The sequence below is a fragment of the Orussus abietinus genome, unplaced genomic scaffold, assembly GCF_000612105.2.
Source record: "Orussus abietinus isolate OABI.00-Male unplaced genomic scaffold, Oabi_2.0 scaffold8, whole genome shotgun sequence".
Classification (NCBI taxonomy): domain Eukaryota; kingdom Metazoa; phylum Arthropoda; class Insecta; order Hymenoptera; family Orussidae; genus Orussus; species Orussus abietinus.
In genome coordinates this window covers 1,260,496-1,278,373 of record NW_019395997.1, presented here as the reverse complement: position 1 = coordinate 1,278,373, position 17,878 = coordinate 1,260,496, and the positions used below count along the sequence as shown (strand labels likewise).

At 47.7% G+C, this 17,878-nt stretch overlaps 1 protein-coding gene across 1 annotated transcript; it reads right to left on the bottom strand.

Annotated features, from left to right (window-relative positions):
* Positions 1–39: 39 nt before the first annotated feature.
* LOC105699523 (centrosomal protein of 135 kDa) lies at positions 40–17,737 on the bottom strand. Its single transcript, XM_023434128.1, has 20 exons — positions 17,310–17,737; positions 16,829–17,120; positions 16,523–16,755; positions 16,202–16,379; positions 15,962–16,128; positions 15,688–15,883; positions 15,399–15,626; positions 14,993–15,165; positions 14,826–14,921; positions 14,515–14,754; positions 14,344–14,439; positions 13,832–14,061; positions 13,548–13,758; positions 13,352–13,467; positions 5,213–5,492; positions 4,957–5,154; positions 4,566–4,742; positions 4,299–4,501; positions 4,088–4,219; positions 40–2,941 (listed from the first exon to the last, which is right to left on the bottom strand). The coding sequence occupies exons 1-20, from the start codon at positions 17,496–17,498 to the stop codon at positions 55–57; spliced, it is 6,522 nt and encodes a 2,173-aa protein (XP_023289896.1). The 5' UTR covers positions 17,499–17,737; the 3' UTR covers positions 40–54.
* Positions 17,738–17,878: the final 141 nt, after the last annotated feature.

The following is a 17,878-nucleotide window of genomic DNA, read 5'->3' as shown; positions in this document are numbered from 1 at the left end:
AAAAGGAAATGTATAAATTTAGATTTGTATAAAATTAATATTTATGACTTAGTTTTAGGGTTCTATGTGTCTCTTACTGATACTTTCACTGGATGGTGTAGGATCCAGGTCGACGGTGACGAGGATTGTTCCTTTATTTCCGGAGTTCATGTTGGAAGCAGAGTTGTTTAAAAAATTATTCTTAGTTATTACTTGTTGCAAACTTTTGTCTCGGCTAATCGATTTGGATTTGTCTGTTGATGTGGCTCTTTCTTCGGTGTTTCTTCTAAAATTATTCTTGTAACAAAGAGTCCCTCGACTCTTACAATAAAATTCCTTTGGCAAGTCGAGACCTGATTGTTGGCTTGATTTGAAAAGTGCTAGATTCTGTTTTACATTGGGAACGGAATAAATGCATGTCTTTGTACCTTTTAATGCTACCCGTGAGGGAGAATGCTGCTCATTCCTAGGGCACGTTTGAATCATAGCTTGAGAGTATTCTAATTTATTTGGGAATCTCTGCTGTCCTATTTTTTCTGGAGATATTTTTACTTTCTTAACTATTAATGTCTGTGTACAGGAGTCTACTGCACAAACTACTCTCCCAGTGTCTCGAATAAATCTAAATTTTTTATTACTCGAGGGACTCCTAAGGCACGAAGATTGAAGGGTTCTTCTAATTCTTGCCATTGGAGTTACTTTCCTCATAGAATAGGAGTCTCTTTGAATAGTTTTGTGATGACAAGTTTGCTGCAGTCCATATCCTATCGTAGACACTGATCGGTCGATCCTGGAGTTTCTGGATGATTTAACCCTGGAGCTTATGATACTCGGTAACTTGCCAGGTTTTGCAGACAGGGAAGGACCTTTTGAAACAGGTAGCGATCTGTACTTTGTTGAAGAATATGACGTAGAAACGTCTACACAAGGCATTGACAATTGAGTACAGACATCAGCTAACATACCAGACTTAACTGTTAACCGCTTCAATGGTGCTGGGCTTTTCGTTCTTAGTGAACATCTGTTGGGACTGGATCGAGAAGTAGAGGCTTCGCATTGACTGGATGAAGCATTATGAGAATGAATTTCTTTATTTCTCGAGGTATGCTCATCAAAACAGAAACACGTTCCAGAACTTTTCAAACTGCTTCTCGATCCAGCTCGCATTGCACTGGAAGTTGGACACTTCTTTCGGGCATCGGTGCGAGAGGATTGCCCAAAACACTTCATGCTACTTCTTGGCACTACTTTGATGTTACTAGGATTTGTCGTATTCTCCCATTCAGAGATCTTAACACTTTTGTATGGCATCCTTGAACAAGAAGCTGTCTGAGTGCAACTCGAAGTTCGGGTAATTTTCTTATCGGAGCTTGTAAAAATTCTCTTCGGGGTTGAAGCTGCAATTGGCTCCCTTCTAACATCACTTGGATAATAGCCACTCACTTGCACAGTGCTTCTACTATGGGTCGAACCTTGAAAATTAACAGATGGTGACGATGCCGTGCCACAGCTGGCTCTTCCTTCGACAGACCTCTGCTCCCTGGACTGCAGAAAACAGTAACTCCCCATCCCCTTGACCGAACCTCTACTTATCCTCGCCTTCCCCAAACTCAGAGCTTCTCTTCTGCTCCTTATGCTGCAGTTCATTGCTGCCAATTGCTTCTCCAGGTTTTCGGTGTGTTCCTTGATCTCGGTCAACATCTTCACAAACTCTGGTCTGGTGAAGTCGCAGACTGTCATCTTCTCCGGTCTGCTACGAATGCTCTCAGGTGGAGACGCAGCGTTCTGGCTTCCATTGATCTCCTTGAAACTCACTTGTAATAATTCCTCGTTATCCGTTTTCCTCAAAGACTTCCCCTGAATGCCACTTGTTCCACCCGGAAGGGCCCCTTGAGCTTCGATGGCTCTCCGCAGCAAATCCAATGTGTCATCAGGACAGCATCCATCGGTCGAGGTCTCATTAGATGCTGCCTTAATATTATCACTACGGTGTAAAGAATTAGTACAATTTATGGATTTATCCAATTTTCCAGGTGTACCACCATCCACAGGTGCCTCCGAGGTGCTGCAACCAGAAGGTGTGATCCCCTCGTGTATCACAAGATCTCTGGAGTGGTGCTTCGAATCCGGTGGCTTGTAGTTCCGGAACTTGAAGCAAGTGCACTCCAAATCTACCTGCAACTTACGAATGGTCTCGTGGATCCTTTCCGAGAGGCAGTTTCCTCGCGATGCAGCGTCTTTCCTTTCGGTTTTAATTATCGAGTTTCCCTCCGTGGTGACTTGCACTCCTTCATCGACACAAGAGGCCTCGTCAGCTCTCGTCTCTTCCGATGCATTCAAAACCAGGAGGCCAGCATCCTTGACTCCACTTCCCTGCTTTTCTTTCACCTTCTTTTGCTCCGAGGACTTTTTTTCATCTTCCATCCTTTCTGCCGAAACCTCCACGGTCTCCGCGATTTCTCGGGGGGCCCTCGACTCCTCGGGGCGCTTCAAAGCAGAATTAATTTCACTGGCAAGGGGAGCTACTTCGAGGCTGCGACTTACGGTTTGCTTACTGGTCGATGAGTTCTTTTCTGCCGATTTTCTAGATTCGTTATCAGGGGAAGCATCCTCGATAATTCCCTTGGCGTTCGTCCCGGCAGCTTCTTTGCTCGCTCGACCGTGGAAGGTGCCAGTCCCTGCAGGAAACCCAGGACGTTTAGAATCTCCTGGAGGTCCATAAAATCCCGAGGCACTCGGGCCACCCTGGACCTCCCTGCGACAGGACTTCACGAGCACGTCCGGCTGCAATATAATACTAATGCAAGGCACGTCATCGTCTTTTCCCCCGCCGATTTTGGGAATCCTGCCGGAGTCCTGGCACTTGCAGGCGTTGCGGCATTCTCCCTCCTCGAGGTCCTTCGTCCTCCGAGACTTCTTTACTTCAGGATCGCTGCCGGTCTCTTCGCCTCTCTCAGGATCTCTACATCAACCAATCGAGCCATTTTAAATTACTCTCTTAAATCACTACATTTAAGTCTACGTTAAAACTGTCCGGCGTTGAGTTGAGCGACCTGAAAACAGAAGAAAATCGGAAGGACCCGCGTTAGTTAGATCTCGAGGAGTCGGACAACACCTGGAGATACCTCCGCGGCTGTACCCCGTGTCTTAATAAATGATAAAATAATTAGACAATTAAAACTCCATACTTATTTCTAGAATTGAATCTCCCCGGTGTTCGTTGTTCTCGCGAGTTTATATTTTACAGGAAAAAGACCATCTCAAGGGTTTACAATAGACGAGGGATAAATGTCTCTAAAAAGAACGAGGCACCGAGTACGCTAAGGACGAGTACGAAAACGGACGTGGGCATCAAAGGGGACTCTTCAGGGTGAAGTCAAGGATCTGTTAGATTCGCAGCAAGAGTCGTTCCTTGTGGACGGAGTTGGAAATGGATACGGAAGGACGGGCGACATTTTCATGGGGAATCGGTTGCATCGGGAGGCGGGGATCGAGGACGTTCCTCTTTCTGGAGACAGCAGGTCCTCGGAGTCTCGACCGGGCTTTTGGACCGCGTGGAACGTCTTCTTCAGCGAGTCCGCTTGCCTGGCAGTTTTCGAATCATTACCGCAGTTAGCTCGCTTCTTCTAACGCTTCGATCTGCCATGAAAACGGTGAAAAACGCGCGACTACGCTGTTGGAGGGTACAGGAAATCGCGCAGAAAATATCCGAACCCTGGCCGATTTTTCATTTCCGAAATTATGAAGGACCCTTGATAGGCATATCAAAGACCAGGCCTTGGAGGATTATTTTCTGGGCAATTTTTCACGGATTCGATCTTTCAGCGAGGAGGATAGGCTACCTGGATCCCACCGGAGTGCTCCAGTCGCGAGGGAACCTAGAATCTGGACGGGACGACGAGGAAGGACTCTGCCCAGGACCTCGGGCATAAGGCGAGGACGAAAAGCTACTCGGGGAGCACGCTTGAGAGGGTCTGCATCGTAAGAGAGAATAACGAGGAGCAAGAATCCCGACAACCTCTAATCGCGAGGTTAACGAGCCATCCATCGAGGTTGGACAGCTTCCGACAGGATCACCCGGCATTGAAATCTCCCAATCTCGCGTTACCTTCGATTCTCCTCTTCCAGCCTAGCCCTGTCGAATCTCTCGTTGGTGACCTGCCTCCGCAGATCGTTGATCTGCTTGCTGTACTCCGCAGCCTGATTCTGGTACCTCCTCAATTCCGCCGACTCCGAGGTCCTGGAAAATCCACGAGGACCCTTTAACCGAAGAAATCCCAATCCAAGGTAAGACCGCTCGCAATAAATCTCAATTTTACAGTTGCGCCTGAAGCTCCGAGATCTTTTGCTTCAGCCTGGACATCTCGCTCTGGAGTTCCTGGTTGGTGGCCTGACAATTGATGGACTCCTGTCTGGCCTGTCCCAGAAGAGTCTCCAACCGTTCCACGGTTACGTGGTCCCTACCCATCTGGTCCTGGATCATGGTGTGCTCCACTTTGAGTCTGGCCAGCTCCGCCTCGTACTAAAAATGCAACGAGCCCTTAGATGCTCCATTCCACTTTCTATCTAGGCAAGACCAGTCATACCTGCGCCTTGATGGTGTCCTTATCGCCCATCTGCTGGAGGAGGTTCTCCTTCTGCTGGTCCAGCTGGACGCAGAGATCTCTCACGGCGTTCAAGTCCGCCTCCGTTCGCTGCCTTTGTTCGGATTGTTGCCGCAACTGCGTCTCCATGCTGGCCACGCTTTGCGTGAGTTCTGTAATCTGTAGATTAAAAAACGAGGCATCAAGACCCGAAGCACCCAGGAGGCTGCACCTCTCGGTGCAGGCTTGCAGGCATATCGATCTAATTCCTTGTTGGTTTCCTATGCTAATCCCGAACTTAATCCGACCTCTCCGGAGTATACAATCTACGTCCACATAAATTATCCGCCTCTTCTACAGAGGTTCTCTGCTCGAGCGTCTTCAGGGTCGATACCTGGGTCTCGTAGCCCCTGATTAGGCAATCCCTGTCGGCGAGCTGCCTCTCCATGTCCATAATTCTGTCCCTGGCGGACTGAAGAGCTCCTCTCGCTTCCGCAGCCTCGGACTCTAAGCTGTGATTATTGTTCTCCAGGACCGTGGCTTCCAGGCTGAGGCTCCTGAAGTGATTCAGCATCTCGGTCCTCTCGTTCTCCTGGGGAAGAGGCCAGGATCAGTCCCCTTTACCCTGTTTTCCTTCCCTATCGGCGTACCTTCCTGTTGATAAGCTCCTCGGCTCGGCGGACCTCGCCGACGTAGGTCTGCAGCTGCCTCTTCAGGTCGTAGGACTCGGCCCTCGAGGTCTCCAGCTCTCGCTGCAGGTTCCTCACCTCGCAGGTCACCGCCGCCAGGTCGTCTTGGAGTCTCCTGTTCTCCTGGATCGCGTTTTCTCGGTCCAGGTTCGCCGATGTCAGCTGTCGCTGAAGGTTCTCCATGTCGAGCTGCATGGACCGGAGCTGACGCTCCTGTTCGGCACTTTGGTCCACGCACAACCTAAATTAGACACCGACTCGTTACATTAAACCCATTATACGAATTTCAGCCACGTGCTAATAGTTGCCCAAGAGGGAACTCATGCACACCACGCACTCATCTCTCCTTGCGCAAGCCCATGGCCATTTTCAAACGGGACAAGGGCGAATCGCGACGATTAGCGCACGGTTATTCCGATAGTTGCCCAACGTCACGATTCCGGGGAAGGTTCGATTAAAAATCGAAACGTGACGTTACCCTTCACCCGAGTCGTGCATTCCGGACTCCAGGATCTGAGAGGCGACCTACTGAACGAGGAAACTCCAGGAGTCCTGCATTTCATTCCTCGAGACTGAGGAATGGCGTAAAAAAATAGAAAAAAAAAATTATTAGAGACCATCCAGGACGTTATCGATGTCCGTTTGATATTTCAGTTTCTCTCTTATGGAGCCTCGTTAAGGTCCAGGCGTTCGCCACCAAAAAATATTTAAAAAAATTATTAGAGACCATCCTGGACGTTATCGATGTCCGATTGATCTTTCAGTTTCTCTCTTATGGAGCCTAGTTAAGGTCCAGGCGTTCGCCACCCCGGGGAACCCGGAAGCTTGAGTGCACTTCCAGATAAAATGCAGGAAAGCTTCCTCCGTTTTATCGGGGGGATTTATCGGAGGGATTTATCGTTGGCGACGGTCATCCACGAGCGCGCACCACGGCTACGAGAAGAGCCGATTACGCTCGGCATTGCGTAATGCAACCGGTCGATCGTAATGAACGATCCTGGGGACCGTTTCCACCGGACTCGCTATACTCCCTCCCGTTATAAGACGAAGTCTTTCGACTTTCACTCTCCCTAAGGTGCGAGAGCTGCTCCCAGCATCCCGAGACGTGATCGCCTCGACGCCGATCCCAACCGGTGCGAAAGTGAAACCCTCACCTAGCTCTGAATTTACGTAATCAGAATGGGTTAAAAAAAGGAAGAAAAAAAGAATAATTCATTTCTCACCGGACCCAAGAAAATGATTTTCCATAATTTCCCAAAATCCGGGGATGTGATAACGAGCGTTCCTAAAGGAACCAGGCTAGGGAATTGATGATAGAAGTGCTGATTAGCATTTTTCTCGAAGGGGAGGGACAATCACGGTCCCGATGGAAAAATCGGAAACGAGCATATCCTTGTCGGGTATTTCCTGCGTTTCCGGGGAAAAGAGAGGCGAGAGAATTTCCTTCCTGCTCGGCGAGTACTTATAAGTCGTTCTGGAAAAATTGGACACGTGTCGATGGACTGTCAGTCCCTGACACGCAATCGACATCAATAATCCGGGGAAACGAGCTCCGTATATTTTTTTCCTCTTATCCTTTTAATCCAGGAAAATATTCCTTACGTCTGGCGTGAAAAGGCAATCGAAAGTCCCCGGGAAAACTGAACAGCCTGCGAATAGTCGCAACTGCGACCGCGGAAGTACTCTCTAGTTAATAAAACCCAGGTTTCCTCGCCGGTACCGAGATGACCCGAAGAAGAAGTTCACCGGTTAGTTGCTCCTTTATTGCCTGCTCATACACCTGCTGATGGCTTCTTTCACGTACTGTTTCCAAGCATAATAACCGAGCACTTCCTTCTCTTACATCTCCGAGAGGTTGCCTGGACACCGACCGTCCTTTTTCCATTTCTCTAAAATTCAACCGATATTCTGCCCAGCAAGGGATATTTTTCTAAAACCCGTACATGGAGTTTTTCAAGCCCAAGGAAGAGCCCAACTCACGAGTCCCCTCACGTAGGTGGATTTCCAAAAACCGATTTTATAAATCCCTCACGTGTCGAGGCCCTTTCTTCCACTCTCAGGAGTCGAGTAGCACGTGCGAGTGACGTTTAGTATTCTTAGATTAATTCCTCCTCGGTTTCACAATTAAAAAAAAAAAGAAAATCCCTGAAGAAATCTAATCAGTCCTTTAAACGGAGGATTGTCCTCCTGGGCGATTTATCATGATTGATATAATTTTATTCCTGCCCCAGGCGACGACTGGGTGGATTTCCTAGATTCCCATGTGTCCAAGTGTTTAAAAAGAAATGTTAGCTTATCAGGGGGGACAGGAATCGACAAAAGATCAAAGGAGAGTCCCGGCTCGGAGAGAACGGTGACTCAGAGTGCATCGCCCTAGAGTCCCTGGATCCTCTCGTTATTATTCCCCTTCTGGATCTCCTGTCGGTCTCGGATGCCTCCGAGATGACAGAAGACCCTCCTTCGACCAGGAAAGGAGGATCTCTCAACGCGTCCCGTTATTCAAGGGTCTCCGGGTTTCCTGGAGCTACTCGGTACCACCCGAGGACCAAAAACGCTCTCAAACGATCGCCCATATCGTCACGGACCACCAGGGAAAGAAAAAGAACAGAAGAGAAGCTCAGCTGGTCGCGATAACCCCATTATTAATACGCTATCACAAGAGCCGCGAGGCCATCGCTGCGAGGAGAGTTGCAGAAATCCATAGAGAATGAATTTCAATTTAAGAGAGAATTAGCCACGTATGAGGAAATTAATCCAAAGTACGTCGAAAATTATTTTCAACCGGGAGGGAAATTAATTTCCCATGTACTGGCATTTGTATAGATTTATGTAGGTAGGTGGAGGACAATAGGGGAGTATTTTTGAAAGTTGCAGTTTAGCGTCCCAGGCCCGTCTCCGATCGATGAGGCAATTAATTTCCCATGTACTGACATTTGTATAGATTTATGTAGGTAGGTGGAGAATAATAGGCGAGTATTTTCGAAAGGTGCAGTTTAGTGTCCCAGGCCCGTCTCCGATCGATGAGGCAACGGGCAGCCCGATGGAGCAACGTCTCGGTCCCGACATCAAAGGAAAAGTATGCCGAGGTCCCCGTTACCGGATGTGCTCCCTAAACCTTCCCAGGAGTGACATAACGGGTTACATCGGGACTGTTACTGCCGGAACTCCGAAGGGGCCAAGAAACTCTGGATTTTCTACGTAGGGCTGGGAAGACGAGGGAGGAGTTGTCAGGCCAAGGCGTAGAGTAACGAATTCGCCTCCGCAAAGCGGATGGAAAAAATTCAAGGAATCTCTCGCAGTGGCCGGCATTTCTTCGGGTAGTTCGAGAACGACCTCGAGGACGAGCAGCTCGGTTTCGGTTTCGGTTTCAGAAGTCCCCAGGAGTTAGGTAACGGTATACAAGCTCGGAGCGGTCGCACTCGACGGTCAGTCCTTCCGCGACTCTCGACTCGGCGAGACCCCTCCAGGAGTGTCTCTCCCCGGCTGTTCCCTCCACCCGGGGAGATATTCGAATCTCAAAGGAAATCCACCTGAACCTGAAAAACGATACCAATTAACCATCGAAATAAAAAGGACAATCAATCCGCGCGACTCCACTCTCTCCACCCTGTTCCCCGAAGCCCCCTAATAATTAAAAAAATTCCCCATCCGCCGGAAATAAATTCATTCCCACCAGGGGAGGCGACGAATCAATGGTCCTGCCGTGGCATCCTCGTGGGGAAGATGAAAAGTGCGCGCGAGAATAAAATTGGAAATTTATTAAATAATATTAAAGGGAGTCGCACCGAGCGAGCGAACTCCCGGACCCGGGAGTGACTACCCTTAACGAATCGAGATTAAAAAAAAAAGGAAAAATTAAACACGCGTGCAGAGTGATCGGTGTCAGTGGAGGAAATGCGTGTCTGAAGAGGCAAGTCACCTCGCAGTTTTGCCTGACTTTCTCGGGGTCAATCGGCGGCAGAAAACCCGGGTAAGAAATCCCTCGTCCACGTTTCTTCTCCCAGCCGGCGATCAGCTGGTCGATCCGGCTAATTTTATGCTAAATCGTGGCAAAAGGCGCGTTACGTGAACCCGGACGGGCATAAATTCGAGCCCACTTTCTTCCGGACGATTTACCGTCCTCGTCATCGAGGACCCATCGGGTTTCTAAACGGAGCTCTCCTTGCGCAACTCGGCCAGGATTCGTCAATAATTTTTGTAACGCGGCTTCTGTAGGAAAGGCCCGAATGGACAAATTGCCAGGGTAGCAGAGACCGAGGTACGGTCTGAAAGTGGACACGAAATCGACCAAACGTCGGCCTCGAAGTCCTACCTATATCGAATGTCATCGCCGCAAGGCAGACAGCAGTAAGGACACACCGGATAGCAGGATTCCATATCTCCGTGGAAATAATTCCTCCTCGACGTCGACGAGGTATCCCTTAATCCGCGGATTGGTCCCCAGAACCTCTTCTAAAGTGTATCGAGAACAATGCAGGGCACATACCGTGCCGACACCAACAATTTCGGGCCGAGTAAAGAGTCATGATTCGTGATTGTTGCTACCAAGTTCCCATGGCCACGAGGGCGACTCTCGAGTCGACCAGAAAAATCGGAAATGAAATAAACAAAAAGGCTCTCGTATCGATTTTCACGAGACCCTGCACCGGGTGTCTCGGATGTGTCGCAAAGAAAAATTCGCCGGAGGATTTTTCCCGTCCCCATTTCCATTTTCTTTTTTTCCCCGTCAGTCCGAAAACCCAGGGGAGAAAGTCCTGACGTAACTCGCTCGCACGGTAACTCGCAATTAGCGAATTGCGCAAGCGAGATCGAGCTTCTTCTCCGCCGAGAGAGGAGAGTAAAAAAAAAAAAAATAATACTCGGAGGGGAGAAAAGTAATAATCGGACGAAACCACTCTCGCTTTCTTTCCCTACGCACTCGTACACCGAGTCCGCGCGTTTAATTACGTGGATGCAATTAGTCGCGGCTGGGAGGGTCTTGCTTATCACTGCCCGGGAAATTCCCCGGCACTTGCACTTTCCTCGGCGTATCCTGCAAGTCCGGGGATCGAATAACCGAGGTCGACCTGACGTCCCGGACGACCCGTAGAGGGGACACAAGACCAGGGTAAACGGACACCTACGTGTCGTCGCGGGTAAAAGGATCCCTATCCTTTTCCCAGCGCGGTACCCTCGAGTTTTTCTCTCCCTCTTCCCCCGAAGAGGAAGAAAATCCAGGACAAATATTTCTAACATTTACATACATCCGGATAACCATCCTCGAAGGAAGGCGACCCTGGTGGTACCGGTTCCGAGTTCGCATTCCCCGAGTATCTCGGATATTCCGAGAGATGCGCAATTCCGGCGGAGGTAGCTTCTCGGATTCCCTTTTCCTCCTTCAAAACGGAACGCGTCTACTTTCACTCGACCTTCGGAGCCTTGGGCAAGGCCTCGTGTCCCCTGCGTTGCCGGGAATTGATAATAAAAAAGAAAAGAAAAAGAGAAAAAAATATATATATATACATCTATATATACGTGGGTGGAGCGAGTCCACGTCCGTGGAGCTTCTCTCTCAGGGTTCGCCAAATTCCACGACGTGCTCCTCTTTCCTTTCGAACGAGGGGACTACCGGGCATTCGTATTCACGTCCTCGTGGCCGTCCAGTCCAGGGACAATGCCATTGCCATAGTGAAACAGTGAAAGTATGGGCATTTTTATGTCTGGCCAGTATGTCGCGGCTTGGCGGCCCGTAGAGCGGAATCCCCTTTGCTTGTCTTGTCTTTTCGAGAGGCCTAATCTCTCGCATGCAAGGCGTGTAATACACGCACGACATTCGCAAACCACCTGGAATGGACAGGCCGCTCGTTCAGTCATAGTCACTCCACGGCGAGATGGGGACGCGTCCCGGTAATTGCGGTACTTGGTCGAGCGTGCTATCGTGGCCGTTCACAGGAGCCATACAAATCGTGATCTCTCCTCTATAAAAAAAAAAAAAAAAGAGAATAATATAATTAGCGTCACCAGAAGAGAATGAAAGTCGGAAACTGGCCGGGCCGAGGAGAGAAGCGCCTCCACCCCGGAGGTGGTCTCCCGGAGTCGAAGAAGAAGTAGACGATAGCGTGGAGGACGAGGAGATTAAATCCTTGAATTTTTCCCAGCCCGGGACGCGATGGCTCGAGATATCCTGAAGATCGTGTTCCACCTGGTCGCGATAATCTCCGCCAGGAGTGCCATAGTCCCCCCGCCCTGGGCGGATCCGTCGAGCAATCCTTGCGCCGCCCAGCCGCGCGGCTGGCAGCTCCTTTTCTGGCCAGACGACGGAAAGTGCTACAAGATATTCCAGGTGAGTATTTGGAAGCGCATAGAAATCGAAAGAGCCCTGGAACAAGGACAGAGAGATCACTGGTCAGGAACGGAGGAGATTAATTATTCTAATCGCACGGAAAACCTGGTTTTTCAGATCGGAGCGCCCTGTCCTGAGACCATGGAACTGGGACCAGCCGCAGGAGGGGGCGGAACAGTGGCGGAGTGTAGGTGTCCCCCAGGAACGGCCCAGTCCCCGAGGGACGCGCTCTGCCACTCCATCTTCACCAGGGCGTCCTGCCCCGAGGGTCAGTACTTCGCCCCGGTGCCGGAGCTCCCCGGAAAGTCGAGGTAAAAATCGCGAACCGAATTACTCATCCCCTAGGAAAATATTTTATGAATCTATCCGATCTTTCAGCTCCAGGAGAAGATGGGGAGTCTGCAGAGAACCCGAACCCTGTCCCGAAGCGAGCGAGGTATTCTGGCCCAGGGATGGAAAGTGTTATCCGAAGCTGACGAGGGGTCCCTGCCCCAGAGGGGAGTTGATCGTCGTCGGGGGTGACGGCCTGGCCGAGTGTTCCTGCTCGACCGAGGGCGAACTCGGCAGATACCACTGGCCAGGAGGTGACGGGGGATGCCACGAGCACTACACCAAGGGACCCTGCTCGGAGCCTGGAGAACTCTTCCTTCCTGGCGGGATCTGCGGCTGCCACGGGGGTCTGCCGCACTTCCACGCGGCCACGAAAATGTGCTACCAACTGGGTGAGCCAGGGTGCGATAGTTCGAGTCATAGTGCTGTAATTGTTTAATAAATAATTAATGTCTATTTTTCGGTAACCAGGAGGTATCGGGCCCTGCCTCCCGGGTCACCACTTCGTGGTGACGGACGAAGTCAGGGATCAGGAGGACTCCGTCCGAGGTACATGCGTCTGCAAGCCCGACCACGTGCTCTACAAGGATGGACTGTGTTACAGAGTGCACACTAGAGGACCCTGCGACAACGGGGACATGCTGATCGACTCCACGACTTGCGTGCCCGTCCCCTGTAAACGTGGAAGGCTCTACTTCCCCCAGGAGAAGACCTGCTACAGGATAGGCTCAAAAGGACCCTGTCCGAACGGGCAGGTCGTGTTGTACGACTACAAAGTGAGACCATCCCTGGACGGAATCAGTTACAACGGGGTCTGCGGGTGCACCAATGCCTTGAAGAAGTCCGGAGCCTGCTCGGAGGACGAGGCCAGGGACTGCGAGAACATCCCCGGAATGACCGCGATCAACGGGACCTGCTATCGGCTCTACACCCGCGGTCCTTGCACCGAGGGAGAGTGGCTGATTCCTCGAAGAATACCCAAAGGCGTCCTCTGGCAGGACGAAGAGACGAAATCGTTAGCCAGGGCCAGGTGTGAGTGCAGACCGGGGTACAAAAGGATCCCGGAAAGCTCCGAGGTTCCTGAAGTCGAAAGCAACGATCTCGTCTCCGCGGGGAGATGCCAACCACCCGCCGTCAGCCTCGCCAAGTTCCTCAACGACAGGGTGAAGTCGGTGAACTTCTGATTTATCCTGCCTCCCCAGGATCCTGTATCGTCTCGGATCATTCTGGACATTGAGCGACGATGATCCGATTTTTTTTTTTTCTTGTTAAGTTTTCCAAGGGAAACGCCGAGTGCCTACCGGACGCGTCCCTCTAGGACACTCGTCATTTACTTTATCCTTGTGCTATTTATTCCCCGTCGCCGTTCTCGTCTAGGTCTTGTAAATAAGTAGAGCCTCTTGTAAATAAGTAGAGACTCCTGTACATAAACCATATTTAATACTCACTGATACTTGTGCTCCCAGTCTCGAATCTGCTGCTGCACCTCGCTGGCCTGCTGTTCCTTCGACCTGACCTCTCTTTCCAGATTGGCTATCCTCTCCGTCTTCTCGTCCAGGGCCATCTGTCAAAGATATCAATTTCACTTAGCTTCGCCTTCTACTTCTCGATGCTGCTTGTGCGTTTTTTTTTTTTCCTTTTTACCAGCAACTGATCCTTTTCATGGTCCAGGTGGGTTATGGTGGTGCGAAGGTTAGCGATCTCCTGCTTGAGCTCCATAACTTGGTTGTCGAGGTGGATCTGATGCTGTTCCATGCTTCTATTGCGATCGAGAGCCTTGTTCAATTCTGTCTCCGATTGACTTAATTGACCCTGCACGTCTCCTAGGGCCTGATCCGTTTGATCTTGCAACGCCCTGAAAGGAATCACGGATAAAGCGATCGAGTCTACAGGGTGATAATATAATTATCACGAGGAAGATTATGCACCTCAATTGGAAGTATTGAGTGCGCTGCGCAGCGAGTTCCTGCTTGGTTTTCCTCAACTCCTCCCTGGCATCTTCCAGCTGGTCTTCGAGACCGCTTATCGTGGCACGTCGAGTGCCCTGTGTATGCAAAAGGTCCTGCCTTTCCCTCTCAAAGTGCTTCAACCGATTTTCTGCGTCCTCCAGGCTTTCCTTGAGTCGTCGGGTCTCGCAAGAATGCGTTTCCACTGTCATCTACGCGACCGATTGCCGGATAAAGAAATATATAAAAAATCACGACGTATCCTCAAGTTTGTTCGCAGTGAGTCGTGGAAAGGAAAAGGTGAATTAATAAGGTGACGAGTATTAGTCTAAGTACACGATATAAAGGATACTACCGAGGTATATTTAATATCATTCGTTCGACATGCGACACCGTAACCCAGGAGCGTGGACCAACAAGGAATTAGGGGTTTAATATTAGGTATAACTAGCTATCAGAGATGTGCAGATTAGATTAGTACCTTGCAGTTTTACCTTAAGTCTTTCACGCAAGGCATCGCGCTCCTCCGCCAGTCGCTCTACGTCGGCCCTGGCTGCGTCTCGTTCCCGTTCCAGACATTCCATGGTCGCCTAAATGCAACGTTACCGTTCAAGAATTTAGGTAATAGTTTACATAGAAATTATCAATAACTCAGGAGAGCCTACTTTTGGTACAACGGACTCTCCATTCGGTGGCAAAGGCGAGGGACAGGAACACGACCCATGTCTGCACGGACTGGAAGGAGCGCAGGACATGCAGGTCCTTCTTGACTGGGATTTAAGTTTCGCCTCCAAGTTGCACTTTTCGCGGCATAGCTCCTTCTTCTCCCGCTGCAGCTCGTAAACCGTGTGCTCTTGTTCGTTTAACTGACGTTTCAACTCACAGGTCTGAGCCCACAAGTCGGCCTGATTTGAATTGAAGATTGGATAAAGTATTACTTGGGGTATTGAATATTCCTATCGTTACTTTCTCTTACGTTGTCCTTTTCTTTGTTGAACTGCTCTCTGAATTTGTTATACTCGTTTCTGTAGTAGTCCTTCTCAGTCTCTATTCTCTCTATTGTGTGCTTCAACTGAAAGCATTGGAAAATTTTTAGTGAAATTGTGGGTCCGTCAGGGAATTTTGGGGAAAAGTTTAACTCACCGATGATATCAATGCCTCCTTCTCATCGATGATTCTGTGGATGTCATTAATGGCGTAGTCAGTATTCGTATCCCTTGTAACCTCGTTTTCTTTTGCGGTTTCAATGTACTCCTTTTGTTTATTGTTGTCTTCCTGTACGAGAGGCGATAGCGATGGCTGTCGACCTTTTGATGCTGTAAATTTATTATTAAAAATTATTACTCTTGTACAAATACTCTGTAAAATGAAAATCCAATTCTATGCGTTTTTTTTAAATGTCGGCGCACTCTGTTATTTTTCAATGTAAATTAGAAAATTTTATCCTGCAGCACTGTTAGATTGTAAAAAAAAAAATGAACGAGAAAGGAATAATGCGAAATGGTACAAATTGATATGATATAACTTGCTCATTGGGACTCTAGTGTACCCGATTTTTTCTTGCGACCGTTCTTTCCTTTATTTTTGTCATCTTTCTCTCCCTTCCCTTTAAGTTTTTTCGAGTTATCGCTAGCTGCTAATTCCTTCGCTTTTGAGTGTTCTTGCGTACCCTTAGCTTCCTCTAATAGAATTTTTGAATTTTCCAAGTGGATAATCTCCTGTTTGTGATACTCATTCTCTTTGGTCAGTCTTTCTATTTCGTCGTTTAAATTTTTCTCTGGAATACCGTGTCTCGATAAATGCCAAAAAATATGATTGGAAAATATTTCAATACTTACCGACAACTGTCAGTCGATTAATACGATCAGTCATTTGTTTCTTTTCATCCAGTGTCGATTCTAAGACTCGCTGTATGTTTCGTTTTTCGAGTTTGCTTGCCTCGAGATCAGCCCTTAGTTCTTGTACCTCCCTTCGCTCCACCGTTAACTCATTCTCCAAAATATGGACCTGTGTCATGACGTCTTCCAGTTTCTCCTGAAATCAGTATCTGAACAATTGGAACTGAATTACAATGTTTGGACAAGTATAAACAAAAATGTTTTTCACGGATACCTGCAATCTGCTTACTCTTCGGTTATTTTCTTTAACAGTGCTGTTACAATCTGCCTCGACAGCCAACGCAATGTGATCGATGTCTTTTAATTCCTTTTCCAATTCTTCATTGCGTTCTGCTAATTTCATGGCTTGAGACATGGCATCGTGTAATTTATTTAAAGCCTCTGTAAAATAAAATAAAAAATAGCCAATTATGTCAAAATAAGATTTTCTTTACTGAGAAAATTATATTCATACCCTTCAATTGTTGTTCTAAATCCTGTTTGGTCTGCTGTAACAGTCGCAACTCATTGCCATCTGCACAACAATGTTTGTCAACTTTTCTATAGCAACAATCCTTAACGACAGCGCTATATGGTCGGCCACCCTCCAACATTTTCTTTAGCCGAATAATTTCCTTCTCTTTTGACGTTAACTAAAATATTAAATTATAAAATATAAATTTGGTCGCCGTGTGTAACTACACTTTTATACAAGTGATGATGATTTTAAATCCTGGTCCAACAGCATGCAGAGAATTCAAGTCACATAATGCATGCAAAAAATAGTCTGTGGTACCTGAGCATTTAATGCTTGTACGTCGTCAGTCTGAAGTTCTAGTTCCTCTTTTAATTTCGTTACCTCATGATTTAAGACATTCATCCTGTGATCAGCCATGCTCATCAGGTCCACAATAGTTGGATCGACATTGGTTAAGCTTGGCAGTGACGTAGAACTGGTTTTCTTTTGTGGAAGACTATCGCATTCGAATACTGGTCTTCTCAATGGGTAGCAAGCACGTTTCTTAGAAGCTGCAATGATATTTTGTTGTAGATATAATGCATAACCTAGGCAAATAATAAAGCAATAAATTATCAATATTACTGGTACATATGATAGGTTTGTTGTATTTTCCCTGGAGCTCCAATATCTTCTTGCTTTTATTTGACGATTCAGTCTCTAGCTCTTTAATCCTCAATAAGTTACGAGAAGCCCCCAATTGAAAATCGGCATACTCTGACTCCAAATTGTGTAGCTCTCTTTTAAGCTCCCTAACCTGTTTCTGATGCGAATCCTTAGCTTGTATGAGATCCAAATGAAGTTGATTGCACTCCTGAACTAGTTTTGTATTGTCACACTTATAAGGATCAACCACACGTTGTAATTGACTACATGCCTACAAGCAACAATATTTAACAAAGTATCAGGAGCGATTCCATAGTCCCGGAAAAATTGGTCACGTATTATTATATTTAGTACTTTGGTCATTTGAATGTCAAACGTCACAGAAAAACAGGTGACAAATGCATACTACATTAAAAGTCTAAAATATAGATGGTGTCAAAAATATAATAAAGCACTGTACCTCGATATTGTCTTGAGCAATTGCCTTAAAATGTTTTAAACTCTCCGTGGTCTGAAGTAAATCAGCTAATAACCTTTCGATCAGTGGTAGAGCATCAAACGAGAGTGCCTGTCTGTAACCCAGGCTGTCTAAATGTTTTCTAACTGTGCGATACCTCGTCGCTATATTATAATCTTCATCGGCATTCATTTTTTCGTATTAAATTATACTCCAATAAATAAATAACGGATTTTCGTTATTCTACCTTATTCTACTCAACTCTCTTGCAGTAAACAATTTGAATAATTCGCATGCTACTATTTACATTCTGTACAATTCGAAGAGGTTATGGCTGCCCATAACTTATACTGTTTTCACTATTTTCATTTCATAATTATTGTCCATTGTTGTCGCAACTTATCGCAACTGATACAAACTAGTTGCAACCGTTTAAAAGACGACCTTAGAGCAAGCAGAGCAACACAGAGCGTCTCTTTTATGCATTCGAGTGGAACGCGACGTCCAGCGACATCTATACTAGGAGAAGGTATAAATATCAACAGAGATCATCTCTGCTGTTAATATTTATT

Excerpts from the sequence above, each read along its gene's own strand:
- LOC105699523 (XM_023434128.1), bottom strand. The coding sequence starts at position 17,498 with ATGAATGCCGATGAAGATTATAATATAGCGACGAGGTATCGCACAGTT. Across the intron at positions 16,129-16,201 it reads TTTAGAACAACAATTGAAGG|AGGCTTTAAATAAATTACAC; the intron begins GTATGAATATAA and ends TTTATTTTACAG. Across the intron at positions 14,922-14,992 it reads AGGAGGCATTGATATCATCG|TTGAAGCACACAATAGAGAG; the intron begins GTGAGTTAAACT and ends CAATGCTTTCAG.